Consider the following 16,023-nt stretch of genomic DNA (forward strand, 5'->3'; position numbering starts at 1 on the left):
TCGTATTTTTAGTAGAGATGGGGTTTTCATGTGTTGGCCAGGATGGTCTTGAACTCCTGACCTCAAGTGATCTGCCCACCTTGCCCTCCCAAATTGCTGGGATTACAGGTGTGAGTCATCGTGCCCGGCCCTAAATTTTTTTTGTAAATCACGTAACACTCTCAACAATCCTCTGTGTTGAGTATTGCCATTATCCCCATTTTAAAGAAGGGGAAACTGAGGCACAAGGAAGTTAAGTACTTTGCCTAAGATGACAGTGCTAGGAAACAGCAGAGCCAGGATGCACACCTGGGCAGGTTGGCCGAGCCCACTCACTCCCCCACTGCACAGCAGCGGCTCAGCTGTGAGGTCATGGGCCTGGGTCCCAGCGCCACAACTCCAGGACAGCTTGTTAATCACTCTGGGTCTCAGTTTACTCATCTATAAACAGGGAGCATTAGTGGCACTTTCCTTTAGGAATGTCCCAAGGATGACGTGCAACGGTGGGGACAGAGCGCTTGGCAGAGACAGCCTTATGTGTGGGAGTCCCTCAGTGCCCATTCCTCGTTCTTGTCCATGTTCTCCCTGTTTGGGGGGACGTTATCAGAATTTCGCCTGGAAATGTGTTTAGGGTTCACCCTTGCAGAACCAGACCCATGGAAATTCTCAGTCTATGAGAGACCCCAACAGCCATTCTGGAGAGTCAGATAAACTCAGGTTGGACAAAAATCCCACGCCAGCTGTAGACCAGCTTTTAGACAGCTCACTTTCCCTGGTGTTTCCTCATCCCTGAGCTGGAGTTAGTTAGATTTGCCATGCAGGGGCTCTGTGAAGGTTACATGGCTGAAACTCAGCCTGTGATTCTCAAACGAAGGTTTCTGGAGTGGCTGATACCTGAGATGAGTGTTGGGGGCTGGGCAGCACCGGCCTTTGTGGCCAGCAACTCTACCTGGGGTGGGTAATTTACAAACACTGTGTCTGGGAATTGCCCTCATTCTCAGAACCCTCCCTGCCCATCTCCAAGGCTCCCCTTTCTTCCACCTTCCCAGCAGGTTTGACTCATGGGAGGCATAACTGGAAACAGGGGGATAGCAGCAGGCAGAAGCGGGGGCACATCTATCCACCTCTGTCTACTTTTTGTTAGGTCTACAAGGCTGCATCTCCTTAGTGGCTGCAGCTCCCAGCAGACAGCCTTGCCGGGTCCCCATCCTCTGCCTGCTGGTGCCAGCTCTGGGCTCTGCCCTCCCTCTGCCCCTCCGCCCGGAGGGCTGGTGTTGAGTTTCTCCTCTTGCATCACACGGTCCTCTACTTGGCTTCTCAGGTGGGTAACTAAGTCTTCTCATTAAATTCCTTTTATTTTATTATGTTGAGTGAAAGATGTCATTCATTATAGAGTACCTACTCTATGGTTGTATTAATGCAAAGTTCAGGAACAGGAAAGCTCATCTATGGTGATAGAGATCAGAACAGTTGTTGCCTTGGGGAGCAGAGAGGTAACTGGGAAGGAGCCAGAGGGAACTCCCTGAGATGATGCAAATGTTTTATACCTTGATTGAGGAGTTGGTTACATGAGCGTGTATGATTATGAAGACTCGTTAAACCATATGCTTAAAACTGTGCATATTTAACTGTGCGTAAATTATACCTTAATAAAATTAGTTCAATAAGAAGAAATCCCTGTTTAAATACCAAGAGTGCTTTCTAATTTCCTGCTTGGATCCTAATGAAAATACAGTTTTACTTTTTAAACAAACACAGGTAGACCATGGAGGAAGATGTAAAATTTATGTATTTGGTGTTGAGTGTTTTTGGGTTTTTTTTGTTGTTGTTTGTTTGTAAACAGTAAAACATGAGACTTCAAATAATTTCACCCTTGGGTTAGTTGATTTCAGGCTATGCTCCCCAGTCCCTGGGAGGCAGCCTTCATTCTCCCTGCTCTTCTCTGGTCGAAAACACTGGGAAGCACTGGTCTGTATAAAGTGCTAGTGCCTAGCACATAGTAGGTGCTCAAGAAATGTTAATTATTGGCTGGGCGCAGTAGCTCACGCCTGTAATTCCAGCACTTTGGGAGGCCAAGGCGGGCGGATCACTTGAGGTCAGGAGTTCGAGACCAGCCTGACCAACATGGCAAAACCCCCTCTCTACTAAAAATACAAAAAAAAGAGGCCGAGCATGGTGGCACGTGCCTGTAATCCCAGCTACTCAGGAGTCTTGAGGCAGGAGAATCGCTTGAACCCGGGAGGCTGCAGTGAGTCAAGATCGTGCTATTGTACTCCAGCTCCAGTCTGGGCAACAAGAGCAAAACTCCGTCTCAAAAAAAAAAAAAGTTAATTATTATTAATACGAATTGGGTTTCATGGATCACTTGAAGGCCTGTCTTCTGGCTTTCTTTAAGACCGTGTGATTTCACCTTGTGAGGTTCACAGAGAACTCCACCCCTGAATTCTGCCCCAGATAATGGGAGGGCTTTCTGAGAAAACACAGGCCTGACACACAAGATCACGCATAGGCTTGTATTCAGGAACGAGTTTACAAAACTCCAGAAAAGGCAGCAGGAGATCCAGAATCTCTGTGTGCCTTCCTTCATCCTACCCCCAGAAAAATGGCCAGTCCAGCCCAGCACCTGCTGAAGCCTCAATATTAAGGGAACGCTTGTCCCATCTCTTGCCCAGGGGAAGTTGGAGAGAAAGCTCGCCTGTGTGCATGTTTGATATAAGCGGTGTGTGTAGGCAGGGAATGGGCTAGAGGACCCTGGACACCTTGGCCAGCCTCCTAGGCAGTGAGTTAGAGGAAAGGGGACTAGGTCTTACACCTCCACTGTACCTCGGGGTCCAGGCAGACCGGGCAGGGTGTTAATATTCATGTCCTGCGTGGTGGACCCAAGCTAAAGTGTTGCCTGCAGCCAAAGGCCTGGGCAGGGGCCATCTTCCATCAGCCCAGGGCCCAGGCACAGGGCCACTTGCTGGGAATGGTGGACACCACGTCCCCATTCCCAGCCCTGCTCTAGAAGGCACTATTCCGTGGACTGCGACCCCTGGAGGGCGGGCAGGGCCTGGACAGGCACAGGCGGCGCTGGGTCTCCAGTCGGCAGAAGCGGTTCTGGTTGGTCACCCGGGTGGCCATACCCAGCCCACAGGTGGTCGAGCAGGGTCCCCAGGCCGTGCTCCATTCTGGGCAGGGGACACCAGGGGGCAGGGAAGAGACAAGGCCAGAAAACTGGGGTCCTAGGGGAGAAAAAACAAGAGTTAGCACTGAGCAGCCAGGGCTCAGCAGCTCAGTCAACCCACCCACCAGCGGCCACAGCAATCTTGGTCAAATGGCTCAGCCTTTCTGCATCTCAGTTTCTTCTTATGTAAATTTCCTAACAGTGGATGGCATCAAATAAAATAATGGCCATGAAGTGCCTAGCACAGCGCCTGGTACTTGTAAGATTTCCATAAATATTAGTTATTTGGCAACCAGAGTTTGCTGGTCACGATGGCCCCTCAGTCAACTACAGCTTTCTCATCTCTTTGGATAAACAGCATTTTACAGGCAGAGGGTGCCCAGCCTGTGTGGAGTAGTGCTTTGACCCGGTGGCAAGGATGCTAAAGATTCCAGGATTCTTGTGCCAGGAACCAGATGGCGGGTTTACCACGGTCTAGCTTTTTCTCTGCTCCAAGTCTCCCTCTGTGAATATTTTGGTGTCCTTCTTTCTAGTCTTACACCAGTAGTCCCCAACTAGGGTAATTTTGCCTCCCAGGAAAGGTTCAGCAATATCTGGAGACAGTTTTGGTCATCACATTTGGGGGGATGCTACTGGTGTCTGGTGAGTAGAAGCCAGGGATGCTGCTAAGCACCCCGCAGTGCACGGGAAAGCCCCCCCAACAAATAATTACTTGCCCTGATTGTCGTTAGTGGTGAGGTTAAGAAACCCTGACTTCTGCCCATATGTGTGGGCTGTGTATGCATGTGTACGTGTAGATATACCTGTATACATGCATAGGGACACACTTAGTTGAGATTAAGTTGGAAATACACCTTCTTATCCTGCTTTTATTCGTAAGGCAAACTCACTCGCATTTTCCTATGTATTTAAATGGATATATCATATTCCATCACAGGGATAATAACGGCTACCTCTGATACAGTACCATGTGCCAGGCACTGCTACAGCTGCTTGACTTGAACAAACTCAAGTAGTTCTCACAACGCTATGAAGTGGATGCTCTTATTGTCCCCATTGGACAGCTGGAGAAACTGAGACACAGAGAAGTTAAGCAACTTTCTCAGAGTCACACAGCAAAAAGGGGGTGGCGGGGCTGGTGCAGACACCGTGTACCTGACCCAAAACACTCGACTACCTCTTATGGGTGGCAGCAGCATTTATGAAACCAATCCTCCTCTTTTCAGTTGCCTTTTTTAAAAAGTCACATTCATGTGATAATAATTTTCAAAAAGCAACACAGCAACAGCAAAAATCTCTAAAATTGAAGATGTATAGTGGGATGGTGGGAGGTAACTGTCTATTCTCCATCTCTAGCCTACCCTCGGCCCACATTCCAGAGCAGCCACCTTGCCTGGTTCAGTTTTGAGTTCCTTTTTTAATAAGCCCAAATAATAATAAATTAGTAATATTTTATTAATATGTATCAATATATTATAAATACAGTAACATTATATATTCTAAGAGCTTAGCTCTATTATATCTCTGAAATGTGAGAATTTGGTTCATGTACCCTAATTATCTTTCCTCTCTCCACTCTGTCACTCAGTGTTTATTTTTAATTGTTTATGGTTTTAAATTACACATCTCAAAGGCGGTGGCTTTTTGTTTATCGGTTTTAAAGTGGGAGGCCTGGTGACCCTCCACTCCTCTTTCTTTTCTTCTTCTTTTTGAGACGGAGTTTCATGCTTGTGGGCCAGGCTGGAGTGCAGTGCCCTGATCTGGGCTCACTGCAACCTCTGCCTCCTGGGTTCAAGCGATTCTCCTGCCTCAGCCTCCCAAGTAGCTGGGATTACAGATACCGGCCACCATGCTCGGCTAATTTTTGAATTTTTAGTAGAGACGGGTTTTCCCCATGTTAGCCAGGCTGGTTTCGAACTCCCTACCTCACGTGATCCTCCCACCTCGGCCTCCCAAGGTGCTGGGATTACAGAGGCGAAACACCGCGCCCGGCCCTCCGCTCCTCTTTCTTATCTCCCTCCTCAGCCTCTGCCCCTCCCAGCTTCTGATGTGTCTCTGGGTCCTGGTACCCAGGAAGCCCCGCCCCACCTCACCCCCCAGGTGGCCCTTGGCGCCCCCAGGCAGTCCTGCCCTTGACCTGGACCAGCGCTGCGCTCACCTTGAGCTGGAAGGGGCTGGGCCCCCAGTCCCCCTCCTTGGCCGCACACCCACTCTGGGCAGCACTTGCCAAGGACCTCGACCCTTCTGGGGTAGGGGCAGTCCCAGCTGGGCAGCCGCACGTCCTCGCTGCACAGCGGCACGCAGGTGAAGCCGCCGTCCTCGCAGCGGCAGCGGATGCTGCAGTGGGGCTGGAAGGTCTCCCCCTCCTGATACAGGCGACCGTTCACCTCACAGCTGCCATCGTCCTCTGCCACTGCGGAGGAGAAACCGCACCCCCATCGGTGACCCGCAAAGCGGCACAGCCCTCTCTGCAGAGCTGCCCAGATCCTGCTGCAGGAGGCAGCAGTCTCACAGTAGCTGAGCCCTGCCCAGGGCTCCAGCCCAGGATATGCACCTCTCCCCAGCCCTCCACCAGCCTGCTGGGGCACCCTGCATCCTGGCACAGGGATTGCAAGAAGACAGGACTGGACTGACCCCCCAGCTCTGCCCTTTCTTAGCTGTGGACCTGGGCCAAGTGATTTCACTTCTTCTTGCCTCAGTGTCCTCATTTGCAAGGTGGGATATAATGGTACTTATTTTCCAGGGTGGTAGAGACTACTCGGAATGACAGGTGTAATGATCGCAACATAAAGGAGATCTTCCATATGTCCTTGCTTATTATCGTCAGTATAGTTACTATATATTAATAACGTTTAAGTATTCTATGCACACTGAGATTTCATGCAACAAAGTCATTGTCCACTTGTGTTGTAGTCATCACTGTCATGTCAGGGCTTAACTTGCCGGCTGTGTGTCTTTGAGTAAGTTACTTAACTTCTCTGAGTGGCCTGAACAACAGCAATGATGAGCTCGGTAACTGTACCTCCAGGTTCCATGGGATGACATGTCCATACCCTCTAGCACACAGTGCTAGGCATGGCCTAAGTGCTCAGGGAACACTCTTTCAATGAAGCCCTCAAGATATGGGCGTTATTGCCGCTTCCTCCACTGGACATGAACTCCTTGAGGGCTGGGGCTGCCAGTGTGCATCTCTGCACCCCTCTGATGGGCTCAGAGCCTAGGTGTAACACACAGCACTGCAGGAAATGCCCCTTGAATGAATAGCTGGCATAAGGCTTGGCACATGAGAGACACTGATAAAATAGCCCTACTCCTTATCATTCCAGAGGTATTTACTGTTTCCCTCCTGTGTGCCAACCACTGTGCTCCTAGACAGAAAGAGGACAGTTCCTGCCTCGAGGGACTTACGAGCTTGGGGAGGGGGGACAGCTGTGAGGGCATCATCTCCAAGACAGAATGAAGTAAGAGCGCGGGAGAGGCATGTGAGCCGCTCAGGAAGTGCAGATGGGGAACAGCGTGTGTGTGAGACCTGGGTGACCACTGAGCTATGTCTGGGGAAAGGACTCATTAGCAAACAGGTTCTCCCAGATCTTCCGAGAAAACCTTCCAGTAGGTCTATACACACACAGGGGTTTCAGAACCACACATGCTCAGGTTCCAACTCTGGCTCCCACTTGTGGGGCCTGGGGCAAGTTATTTTCCCTCTCTCAGCCTTGGTACCCGGCTCACAGGGCTACTGGGGGATTAGATGAGCTAGGGGACTTACAGCATTTTGCCCCAAGCCTGGCACATAGCAGATGCTCAATAAATGGGAGTGGGTTATGCTTCCACATAGCATCTGTTATGTGCCAGGCTTGGGGCAAAATGCTGTAAGTCCCCTGGCTCATCTAATCCTCCAGCAGGAAATACCTCACTGAGAAATAATGCTGGTAGAGGGAACAGCCAGTGCAAAGGCCCTGAGGCAGGAGTGTGCCTGGGGTATTTAAGGAACAGCAAGGGGCCAATGTGACTGCAGCAGACAGCAGGAGGAGTTGAGGTCAGAGAGGAAGCAGGAGCAAGATCCTGTGGGGCCTTGTAGGCCACTGTGGGGACTTTGGCTTTTCCTCTGAGATGGGAAGCCACTAGAAGGCTTGGGGCAGAGGAGGGAGGTGATCTGGCTTATGACTTCCCAGGAGCTCTCTGCTGTGTTGTGAATAGACCAGGGGCAAGGAGAGAAGGAGGGAGATGATTATGGGGCTACTGCAAAATCCAGGCCAATGATGACGGGGCTCAGACAAGGGTGGTAGCCACAGAAGGGACGGGAGTGTCGGATGCTGGAAATACCATGATGAATTTGCTGGTGGATGGTATGTGGGAGGTGAGAAAAGAGAGACGTCTAGGCCGGCTGTGGTGGTTCACGCCTGTAATCCCAGCACTTAGGGAGGTTGAGGCGGGTGAATCACTTGAGGTGGGGAGTTCCAGACCAGCCTGGCCAACATGGCAAAAACCCATCTCTACTAAAAATACAAAAATCAGCTGGGCATGGTGGCAGGAGTCTGTAATCTCAGCTACTTGGGAGGCTGAGGCATGAGAATCGCTTGAACGCAAGAGGTGGGGGTTACAGTGAGCCAAGATCATGCCACTGCACACTGGGTGAAACAGTGAGACTCCATCTCAAAAAGAGAGAGAGAGACATCTAGAATGACTCCAAGGTCTTGAGCCTGAGCCATGAGAAGCATGGAGATGCTTTCAACAGACGGGGGAGACCGATCTGGGGGGCAGGAGATGAGGATCCCGGCATTGGATGTGCTGTTACACGATGGTGAATCTGTAGCGCATCTCGCAGCTCAGAGTTGGCCCTTACAGAAGGGCGTTCAATGAGTGATAGGAGAGGTTTTTGGCAGCGTGTTCCCTGCAAAGCCCCAGACTGAGCCTTTGTGATGTGTTAGCTGGACTCTTTGGGGTTCACCAGTTCCCGGTGAACTTTAAATCAGTTTAAATCATTAAGCACTCATGAGCACCCACCATGCTGACAGACTAAGGTGGGGAGTTGCAGGAAGGACCAGGGACCCAAGTACGCTTTGGCCTGCGGTGTTTGAAGTCTGAATTAAGATGGAATACGAAAAATCCCTTAATACACTTATCGACAATCACAGCCTATGTACTATTCAACAGCTGCGTGTCAGGCAGTTGAGCAATGGAGTTTGTGGAGTCAGCTCCCTGAGTTCAAATCTCAGCTCTGCCAGTTATGAGCTTTGTGACCTTGGGCAAGTTGCCTAGCTTCTCTATACCTCTTTTTTCCATTTATAACAGAAGGGTGGGCCAGGCGCAGTGGCTCACACCTATAATCCCAGCACTTTGGGAGGTCGAGGCGGGCAGATTACCTGAGGTTAGGAGTTTGAAACCAGCCTGACCAACATGGAGAAACCCTGTCTCTACTAAAAATACAAAATTAGCCGGGCTTGGTGGCACATGCCTGTAATCCCAGCTACTAGGGAGGCTGAGGCAGGAGAATCGCTTGAACCTGGGAGGCGGAGGTTGCGGTGAGCGGAGATCTTGCCACAGCACTCCAGCCTGGGCAACAAGAGAGAAACCCCGTCTCAGGAAAAAAAAAAAAGAGAGAGAGAGAGAAGGGTGACATTAGTACCTACCTCGTGTGGTTGTGAGATTAAATGAGTTTATATTTGCGAAACCCTCAGTGTCTTACACATGGTAAGGGCTTGTGCAAGTGTAAAATAAACTCTGTGGGTGCTGTTTACACGTGTCACGGCAAATGTAAATAACAGCTTTGTAAGCAAAGTGGTATTTATCTCAATTGTTCTTCAGATACATTTTCAAAAGCAATCATCCCTCAGTCTGTGTAACAAATCACCCTCCTTATCCTTACAATATTTGTAAATAAAGCATTTCACATGGAGTTATTACTTTTTTTTTTTTTTTTTGAGATAGGGTTTGGTCTGTCGCCCAGGCTCAAGCGAGCCTCTCGCCTCAGCCTCTCAAGTAGCTACAGGCACGTGCCACCACACCTGGCTAATTTTTTTTTTTTTTTTGCAGAGATAGGATCTCAGTATGTTGCCAAGGCTGGCCTAGAACTCCTGGGCTCAAGTGGTCCTCCCACCTCAGTCTCCCAAAGTGATAGGATTATAGGCATGAGCCACTGTGCCTGGCCTGTTGTTTTTTGACAATGCTTTTCCTATAAATAGATTAATTGTCAATAATTCATGAGCTTCTCTCTCTCTCTCTCTCGTTCTTATTTTTATAAAAGTGTGACATGCACATGAATGAAAGAGGTAAATTGTTCCACAAGGCTTATTATTAAAAAAGAGAGAAGAAGAACAATCTCTTGCCTCTTTGCATTTCTCTAAAGTGATGGTTCCCGACTGGAGATTTTGCCCCCTGGGGAAATTTGGCACTGTCTGAAGACAGACTGTCATGACGTGGGGGACGGGGAGTGCTCCTGGTATACAGTGGGTGGAGTTCAGGGATGCTGCTAGAAGTCTTACCATGCACAGGACAGCCCTCCCAAGACAACGAATTCTCTGGCACCAAGTCACTAGAGTCAGCTTGCAAAGCCTGCCCCAAAGCATCAGAGAACACCAAGGCCTAGAAGAGTGGTGAGGAAAGTCACCTGCTCGGGTGACTGGTGAGTACATAGCAAACCCAGGATGCCAGCAGTGCTCCGAGGGCCCCCACTCTGACAGAAGATAGAATGAAATGTTCCTTAGAGCCTGTTGGATCCGGTCCCATGCCGTGTGACATGAAGTATGTCCCTTAATGCTGGTGAACCTCAGTTTCCTCATTCATAAAATGGGTCTGAAAGTACTTCCCATCGTAGGGTTATTGTGAGGATGATGTGACGTGTGTAGTAAGTGCTTAGCACAGTTCTGGACACATATTATGCCTAAATAAGAGGTTGCACTTTTATTTTCCTCAAAGTGTTGTAAGGATCCTGAGAAGGTTATGGTGGCATCCGGTTTGAAGAATCTGGGAGGGCTTCTCAGGGGAGAAGCTGTTTGAACCTGGCTTTGAAAGTTGGCAATGATTTGGACAGGTAGGGATGGGGGAAGGTTACTGGGGTAGTAAGATGATTTAAGCAGGGGCCAAGAAGGGAGAGGAGGGAGTACGGAATGGGCTTTGGGCCACCAAGTTCAGCTGGAATGGGTGGGGTACCTGAAGTGAGCCTCCAAGGAGATAGAGGAGAACTGCACTTTGATTCAGAACACCACAGCCTTGACCTCCCGCTCACACACTCCCCCCCTCAGTCCTGCAAACCTGCTTACAGAGGCACAGGGCCCCCCGGCCACCGGGTCCTGCCCCGGGCTGGCAGACCAGGCCCTGGCTGGCGTCGCAGACGTGGAGTTGGTCGCAGGGCTCCCCCAGCCGCCGTGCACATACCCGGCAGCAGCCACAGCCATCCAGCACCAGGGCTACTCCCAGTGGGCATCGGGGAGGTGGCCAGGGGCAGGTACATGGTGTCGGGCACAGCTGGGTACACACCTGAAGAGACAGAGACTTCACTCAGCCATGGGCTTTCAAGGTGGGCAGTGAGACCCTCACAACCGGCCACCTCTGCCAGGCTGGGCAGTGTGGGGTCCACACCTTAGCCTCAGAGCCATGCAGACCTGGCCTCGAAGGCCAGTAGTCCCACAACATGCCCTAAGAGGCAGTATGGCATGTGGTTACGGGCAAGGACTCTGGGCTAGAGTTCCAGTTCTTTACTTTTTATTTTTATTTTTGGAGTCAAGAGTCTTGCTCTGTCGCCCAGGCTGGAGTGCAGTGGCACAATCCCAGCCTCACTGCAACCTCCATCTCCTGGGTTCAAGCGACTCTTATGCCTCAGCCTCTCAAGTGGCTGGGACTACACGCACCCACCACCACGCCCAGCAATTTTTGTATTTTTAGTAGAGATCTGGTTTCACCATGTTACCCAGGCTAGTCTTGAAATCCTGAGCTCGGGCAATCCACCTGCCTCGGCCTCCCAAAGTGCTGGGATTACAGGCATGAGCCACTGCACCTGGTTAGACTTCCAGTTCTAATTCTGCCCCTTATTAGCTGAGTGACCTTGAGGAAGTTACTTAAGCTCTCTGAGCCTCAGTTTCCTCGAAGTATCTAACTCAGAGGATCACTCTGAGGAGTACGTGAAATGTTGCACAGCAAACCCTCAGCACAGGGCCTGGCATGCAGTAGGCGCTCAGTGCACTTAGCTTTGATGATCATTGTTGTTAATGACGGCAGAGGGCTCAGCCCCTGCCCTCTGGGAGCTTACAGAAAGGCAAAAGCAACAAGCCAAGGATGAAAACGGCAGGGGCTGGTACATTTTCCAGCATATGGCTGCTTATCTTAGGATGAATACATCGAACCGTATCGTGGATGTTTTTGGCCTTTTGATTCATCCAGCAAGCTTCCCAGCTCTGGATGCGCACCACATCAGCCAGGAGACGGGAAAGTACAGACCCCCCACCCACTCTGCGGCTTACGAAATCAGAAGTCCCTGACTCTGGGACCTGGAATCGTTATTTTTAACAAGCTGTCCAGTGGCTTCTGCAGCTCAGCTAGGTTTTCAGCACCTCTGCCCCAGTCTAACCTCCTCCCCCTGCCAGGTACAGATGGGGAAACGGAGCTCCAGAGAGGGACAGGGACTTGCCACAAGTCAGTGTGTTCGATTCAGGGCTGGGAGCGTCCCAGGTCCTGCTTCCCAAGTGAGGACTCAGGGTCACGGGGTGGGGGTAGACTGTGTCCGTAAGCCAGGGACCCACTCCCCAGTGACAGGGTCAGGGTATCAGCCCATGTGACCTGCCTGCCCCTCACCACCCACATCAGAAAAACAACCACAACATACAGCAGGTGCCGTGGGCTCCCTGTCCATCCATTTGAAGGTGGGGACTAAGAAGGAAGCATAATTCAAGATGCTTCCAGTGGCCCAATCTGTGGGGGGCCAAGTTTGAGTCTACTAGGTTCCTTAGGGGATGAGGGTTTTATCTAGAGGAAGGGAGACTTGCAGTTTACACTGATGGGGCTAATGACCTTATATCTCCTGTGCAGCCCCAAAGCAGGCAATGACCCCTTTGCCCTGCCTTACCCCCTGCCCCGCCCAGTGCTCCCCCACCCACAATCCTGCAAACCTGCTTTCAGTTCCTGGCAACTCCCACACTGGCCACTAGGAGCCATTGCAAACTGGCTGACCGGCCTCTGGTGGGGGCCACAAAGTAGGAGGCGATCACAGCCCCCACTAAGACAGCACTGAGTAGCAGATGAACGCATGGAGCTAGGTGTCTGGCTGCCTCATAAGGGAGCGGGTCACATCGATGCAGGCTGTTCAGATTCTAGAGACGATGGCCTGACCTCGCCCCTCAGGGTGTGGTCTGAACCAGCAGCAGCAGCATCACCTGGGAGCTTGTTAGAGAGGCAGCGTCTGGAGCCCCTCTATAAATCCAAAGCCGGATTTTTATATAACAAATCTGAATCTGCATTTTCTTTTTTTTCTTTTCCTTTTTTTTTTTTTTTTTTTTTTTTTGAGATGGAGTCTTGCTTTGTCACCCAGGCTGGAGTGCAGTGGCACGATCTTGGCTCACTGCAACCTTCGCCTCCCAGGTTCAAGCAATTCTTCTGCCTCAGCCTCCGGAGTAGCTGGGATTACAGGCGCCCGCCACCACACTCAGCTAATTTTTTGTATTTTTAGTACAGACGGGGTTTCACCATGCTGGCCAGGCTGGTCTCAAACTCCTGACCTCGTGATCCGCCCACCTTGGCCTCCCAAAGTGCTGGGATTACAGGCATGAGCCACCACGCCCGCCCTGAATCTGCATTTTCATAAATCCACAAGTGATTCACATAGAAACAGTCTGGGCTTTTGGGTTCCCTTCTAAGTCAGAGGTTCAGCTGCCTTGGCTTGTGGGCAATGGAGGGAAGACTGTGAGGAGTGACTCTCAGGTCCCTCCCACCTGAAAACAGGAGTGCCAGGAAATAGACCAGCAACTGTGCACCCAGGCTCCCACTGTGGACCCCTCTACTGGCCATGTTTGTCAGGGGGCAGGACTCTGTAGGCCCCAATACCCAGGAGAGGCTATTAATGACATCAGCTATTCTAGTGTACAATTATCCCACGTGATACCATATGTATGTCATGTGCCAAGTGCCATTGTCTCATTTACCCCTCCAATGTGAGGTGCCATCGTTACGCCCATTTTAAAGATGAGAAAACTGGAGCTCAAAGCGTGTAGTAACACAGCCAGTAAGAGACAGAATCAGGATTGACATCCAAGTTCAGGTTGACATCCAAGGCCCAAACTCAAGTTGTCCCATTGTGCCTCAGTTTCCCCAGGGCCTTGCTGTGATATCTGGGGGTTGGGGAGGGGGCAAGGCTTATGATATCTGGGGCAGGAGCACTGGGCATGGAATTTTTTGGGCAAGAGTTGAGATTCAAGTTCTGCCACTGACTTGCTACGTGACCAAACACGTGGACGAACGGCTTTGGAAGGTGGAGGTGAAGCTCAGTTTTCTCCTCTGTAAAGCGGAGTAGAGAACACCTGTTTCTGAGTGATGGTGGAGATTAAATGAGGTCCTGGACAGTCCTTGATGGATGTGGTTTTGCTTGTGTCCAGGTGTCTGCCTCCTGTCCCGGTCCACAGCCGGGAGCCCCGGAGCCAACGGCCAGCCTGGAGGACTCAGAGTTCTCCCTGTGAGGGTTGCTGTGACTTTCCATGTCGTGGTGACTAAGTCCCTCTGTTTCTGTGCAGTCCCTGCTTCCTAGGACCAGGGAAGAATGGCCCTGTAAGTCTCACCCTAATGGCAAGTCTAGGACAGCTTTACTTTGTTCTGTCATAATCCTGGACCCCTTCTCCCTCCTAGAGCCCCAAGTGCCCTATTCCAACTACCCAAGCCACCCACATTGGCATCATGTCCTACCCATCCCCTTTGGAAGAACAAACAGCAGGGCAGGATGCCAGTGTGGTTCTCAGCCTTCCCGGGCACCAAGACTTGGGGCCTGAGGGAGAGAAGCTCCTGCCCATGCTTCTCAAAGAAGCGTGAAAATACAGTGAGATCGTGGCTTGTCGTGGGGCCGATTCCATGGTTCTGAGAACTCAGCATTTGCCGAGGGGATGACAAGGCTTAGCAGCTGTTGCCTTGGTCCAGTTTGGGCTTGGGGAGGCACAGACTGGAGTGCCTCTCCCCCTACATCTATGTCTGTTCTGGACTCCGCCATGGCCCTTCTCTATTGCTCTGACCTTTTTTTGCTGTGTGACTTTAAGCAAGTTGCTTACCCTTTCTGAGCCTCACTTGACTGAAAACTGGGGTTGCAAGTTGCTTACCCTTTCTGAGCCTCACTTAACTGAAAATTCCTTATGGGGTTGTTGTGCATGTTAGACGAGGTAGATGTCCCATAAGCTCTTTGGTGAATGTCCCATGCAGCATTTGGGGAGAAGGCCATTACTCCACAGAGGTGTCTCCTGTCTCCCTCTAGCTAGGGCAGGCGGGTCACTCACTGCCTAAGAGTCCAACGGCATTGATGCCCTTGCAGAATAAACCTTCCAATCAGCTAGGTATCCATCCAAATTCTGGCTCAGAGTTAGGCCAAGCATGTCATGTCTTGAGTACCCCCATTCATAATGAAGGTACATTAAAGTCCTCTTTAATTTGCCTGGTAAGTTTGATGAATGATCATGAATGGCCTTCACAGAGGCCTCACAAACTGTATACCCTTCACCTGGGAAGATGCTGAGGCCCAGAGAAGGCAAGGCATGTGTCTGAGGTCACAGAGCAGGGCTGGCCGGAGGCAGCTCTGAGTGCCAGGGAGAGAAGCCCTGCTTAGGCATGGTGGCCAGACTGTGCCCAATGTGGGGCCCTGGAGGAATTCTGCCAAGGGGGTCCTTGGCTGTGATTTTTACATCCCCATCCCCTCCACACCCAAGTAATCAGCAGTGCATTCAAGGGCCCGGGCCTCCTTACCTTTGAGAGGAGGCAGAGGAGGGAGAAGGCCAGAAGGTGGGTCTTCAGTGTGCCTCTCATGTCCCCCGCAGAGCCAGCTTTGAGCCTGGGAGGCGGACCTGTGAGTCTTTATGTTCCGGCAGCTGTGAGGTCACTCCCAGGCACACACAGGCGCACACACACACACACACACACACACACACAAGCTTTTTCATTCCTTGCTTCGCTTCCCATCCTCATGGCCCAAAGGATGAGCCCATTTACCTGAAGGTGAAACTGTGAAGGCCACCAAGGGGGTGCCTGTCCGTGTGCGTGTGTGTGTGTGTGTGCGTGTGTGTGTGTGTGTGAAAGCCCGAGCCAGTGCCAGCACCAAGAGCCTGTGACAGCTTGCAGGGGCCTCCCTATCTCCTCCCATCCCAAGAGGGTCCTAGCCCTGCTGTAGTTGTGAAGCCCTATCCCAGACCCCTGTCCGAACCCCAGTGGTGCTGCAGATACCGGAAGCATTCTGTAAACACCCCCTTTGCAGAGCTGACCCAAGGTCTCCTAAGCTCCGTGGCCCTGACTCTGGGTAGCCGCGGCCCAGCCTGCGGTTTCTGGCAGGCAGATTGGCAGCCACCCAGAGGCGGGTGTGACCCAGAGCAAAACTTCCCTGGGCGGCCTGTTTGCTCTTGGCAATAAGGGACCTCCCTTGGCCTGCCTCCCAGCTCTGGAAGGGGGCCCGTGGTGGGCGAGTCCGGGCAGGCTGGACCTACTGTGTGCCGGTGCTTGCTGGGCACTGCTAGATGAGGGGGTCGAGCCAAATCCATTTGGTTTCATTCAGCCACCCCTGAAGTCACCTCTGCAGGAGCTGAAGGCACAACACTGACCTGAGGACTAAGCCCAGAGAGGGAGAAAACAGAGGGAAAGCAGGTGGAAGTTCAGGAATACCAGGCAAGGTCTTTTGCTCAGACCAAGAGTGAGGGACGCTTTCTGAT

General features: G+C 51.4%; 1 protein-coding gene across 4 annotated transcripts; it reads right to left on the bottom strand.

The window, feature by feature from the left end:
* Positions 1-2,478: 2,478 nt before the first annotated feature.
* On the bottom strand, positions 2,479-15,631 carry CCN5 (cellular communication network factor 5). Of its 4 annotated transcripts, none has more exons than XM_037982742.2 (5): positions 15,583-15,631; positions 15,071-15,155; positions 10,405-10,621; positions 5,304-5,558; positions 2,479-3,203 (listed from the first exon to the last, which is right to left on the bottom strand). In XM_037982742.2, the coding sequence occupies exons 2-5, from the start codon at positions 15,128-15,130 to the stop codon at positions 2,983-2,985; spliced, it is 753 nt and encodes a 250-aa protein (XP_037838670.1). In that variant the 5' UTR covers positions 15,131-15,155; positions 15,583-15,631; the 3' UTR covers positions 2,479-2,982. The 4 variants fall into 4 exon arrangements, with proteins under 4 accessions (XP_037838670.1, XP_008014606.3, XP_072862460.1 ...); XM_008016415.3 differs by having other exon boundaries at positions 15,314-15,616; XM_073006359.1 differs by lacking the exon at positions 15,583-15,631 and adding an exon at positions 15,545-15,563.
* Between the last annotated feature and the right edge of the window lie 392 nt (positions 15,632-16,023).

Source organism: Chlorocebus sabaeus, chromosome 2 (assembly GCF_047675955.1).
Source record: "Chlorocebus sabaeus isolate Y175 chromosome 2, mChlSab1.0.hap1, whole genome shotgun sequence".
In the NCBI taxonomy this organism is placed as follows: Eukaryota; Metazoa; Chordata; class Mammalia; order Primates; family Cercopithecidae; genus Chlorocebus; species Chlorocebus sabaeus.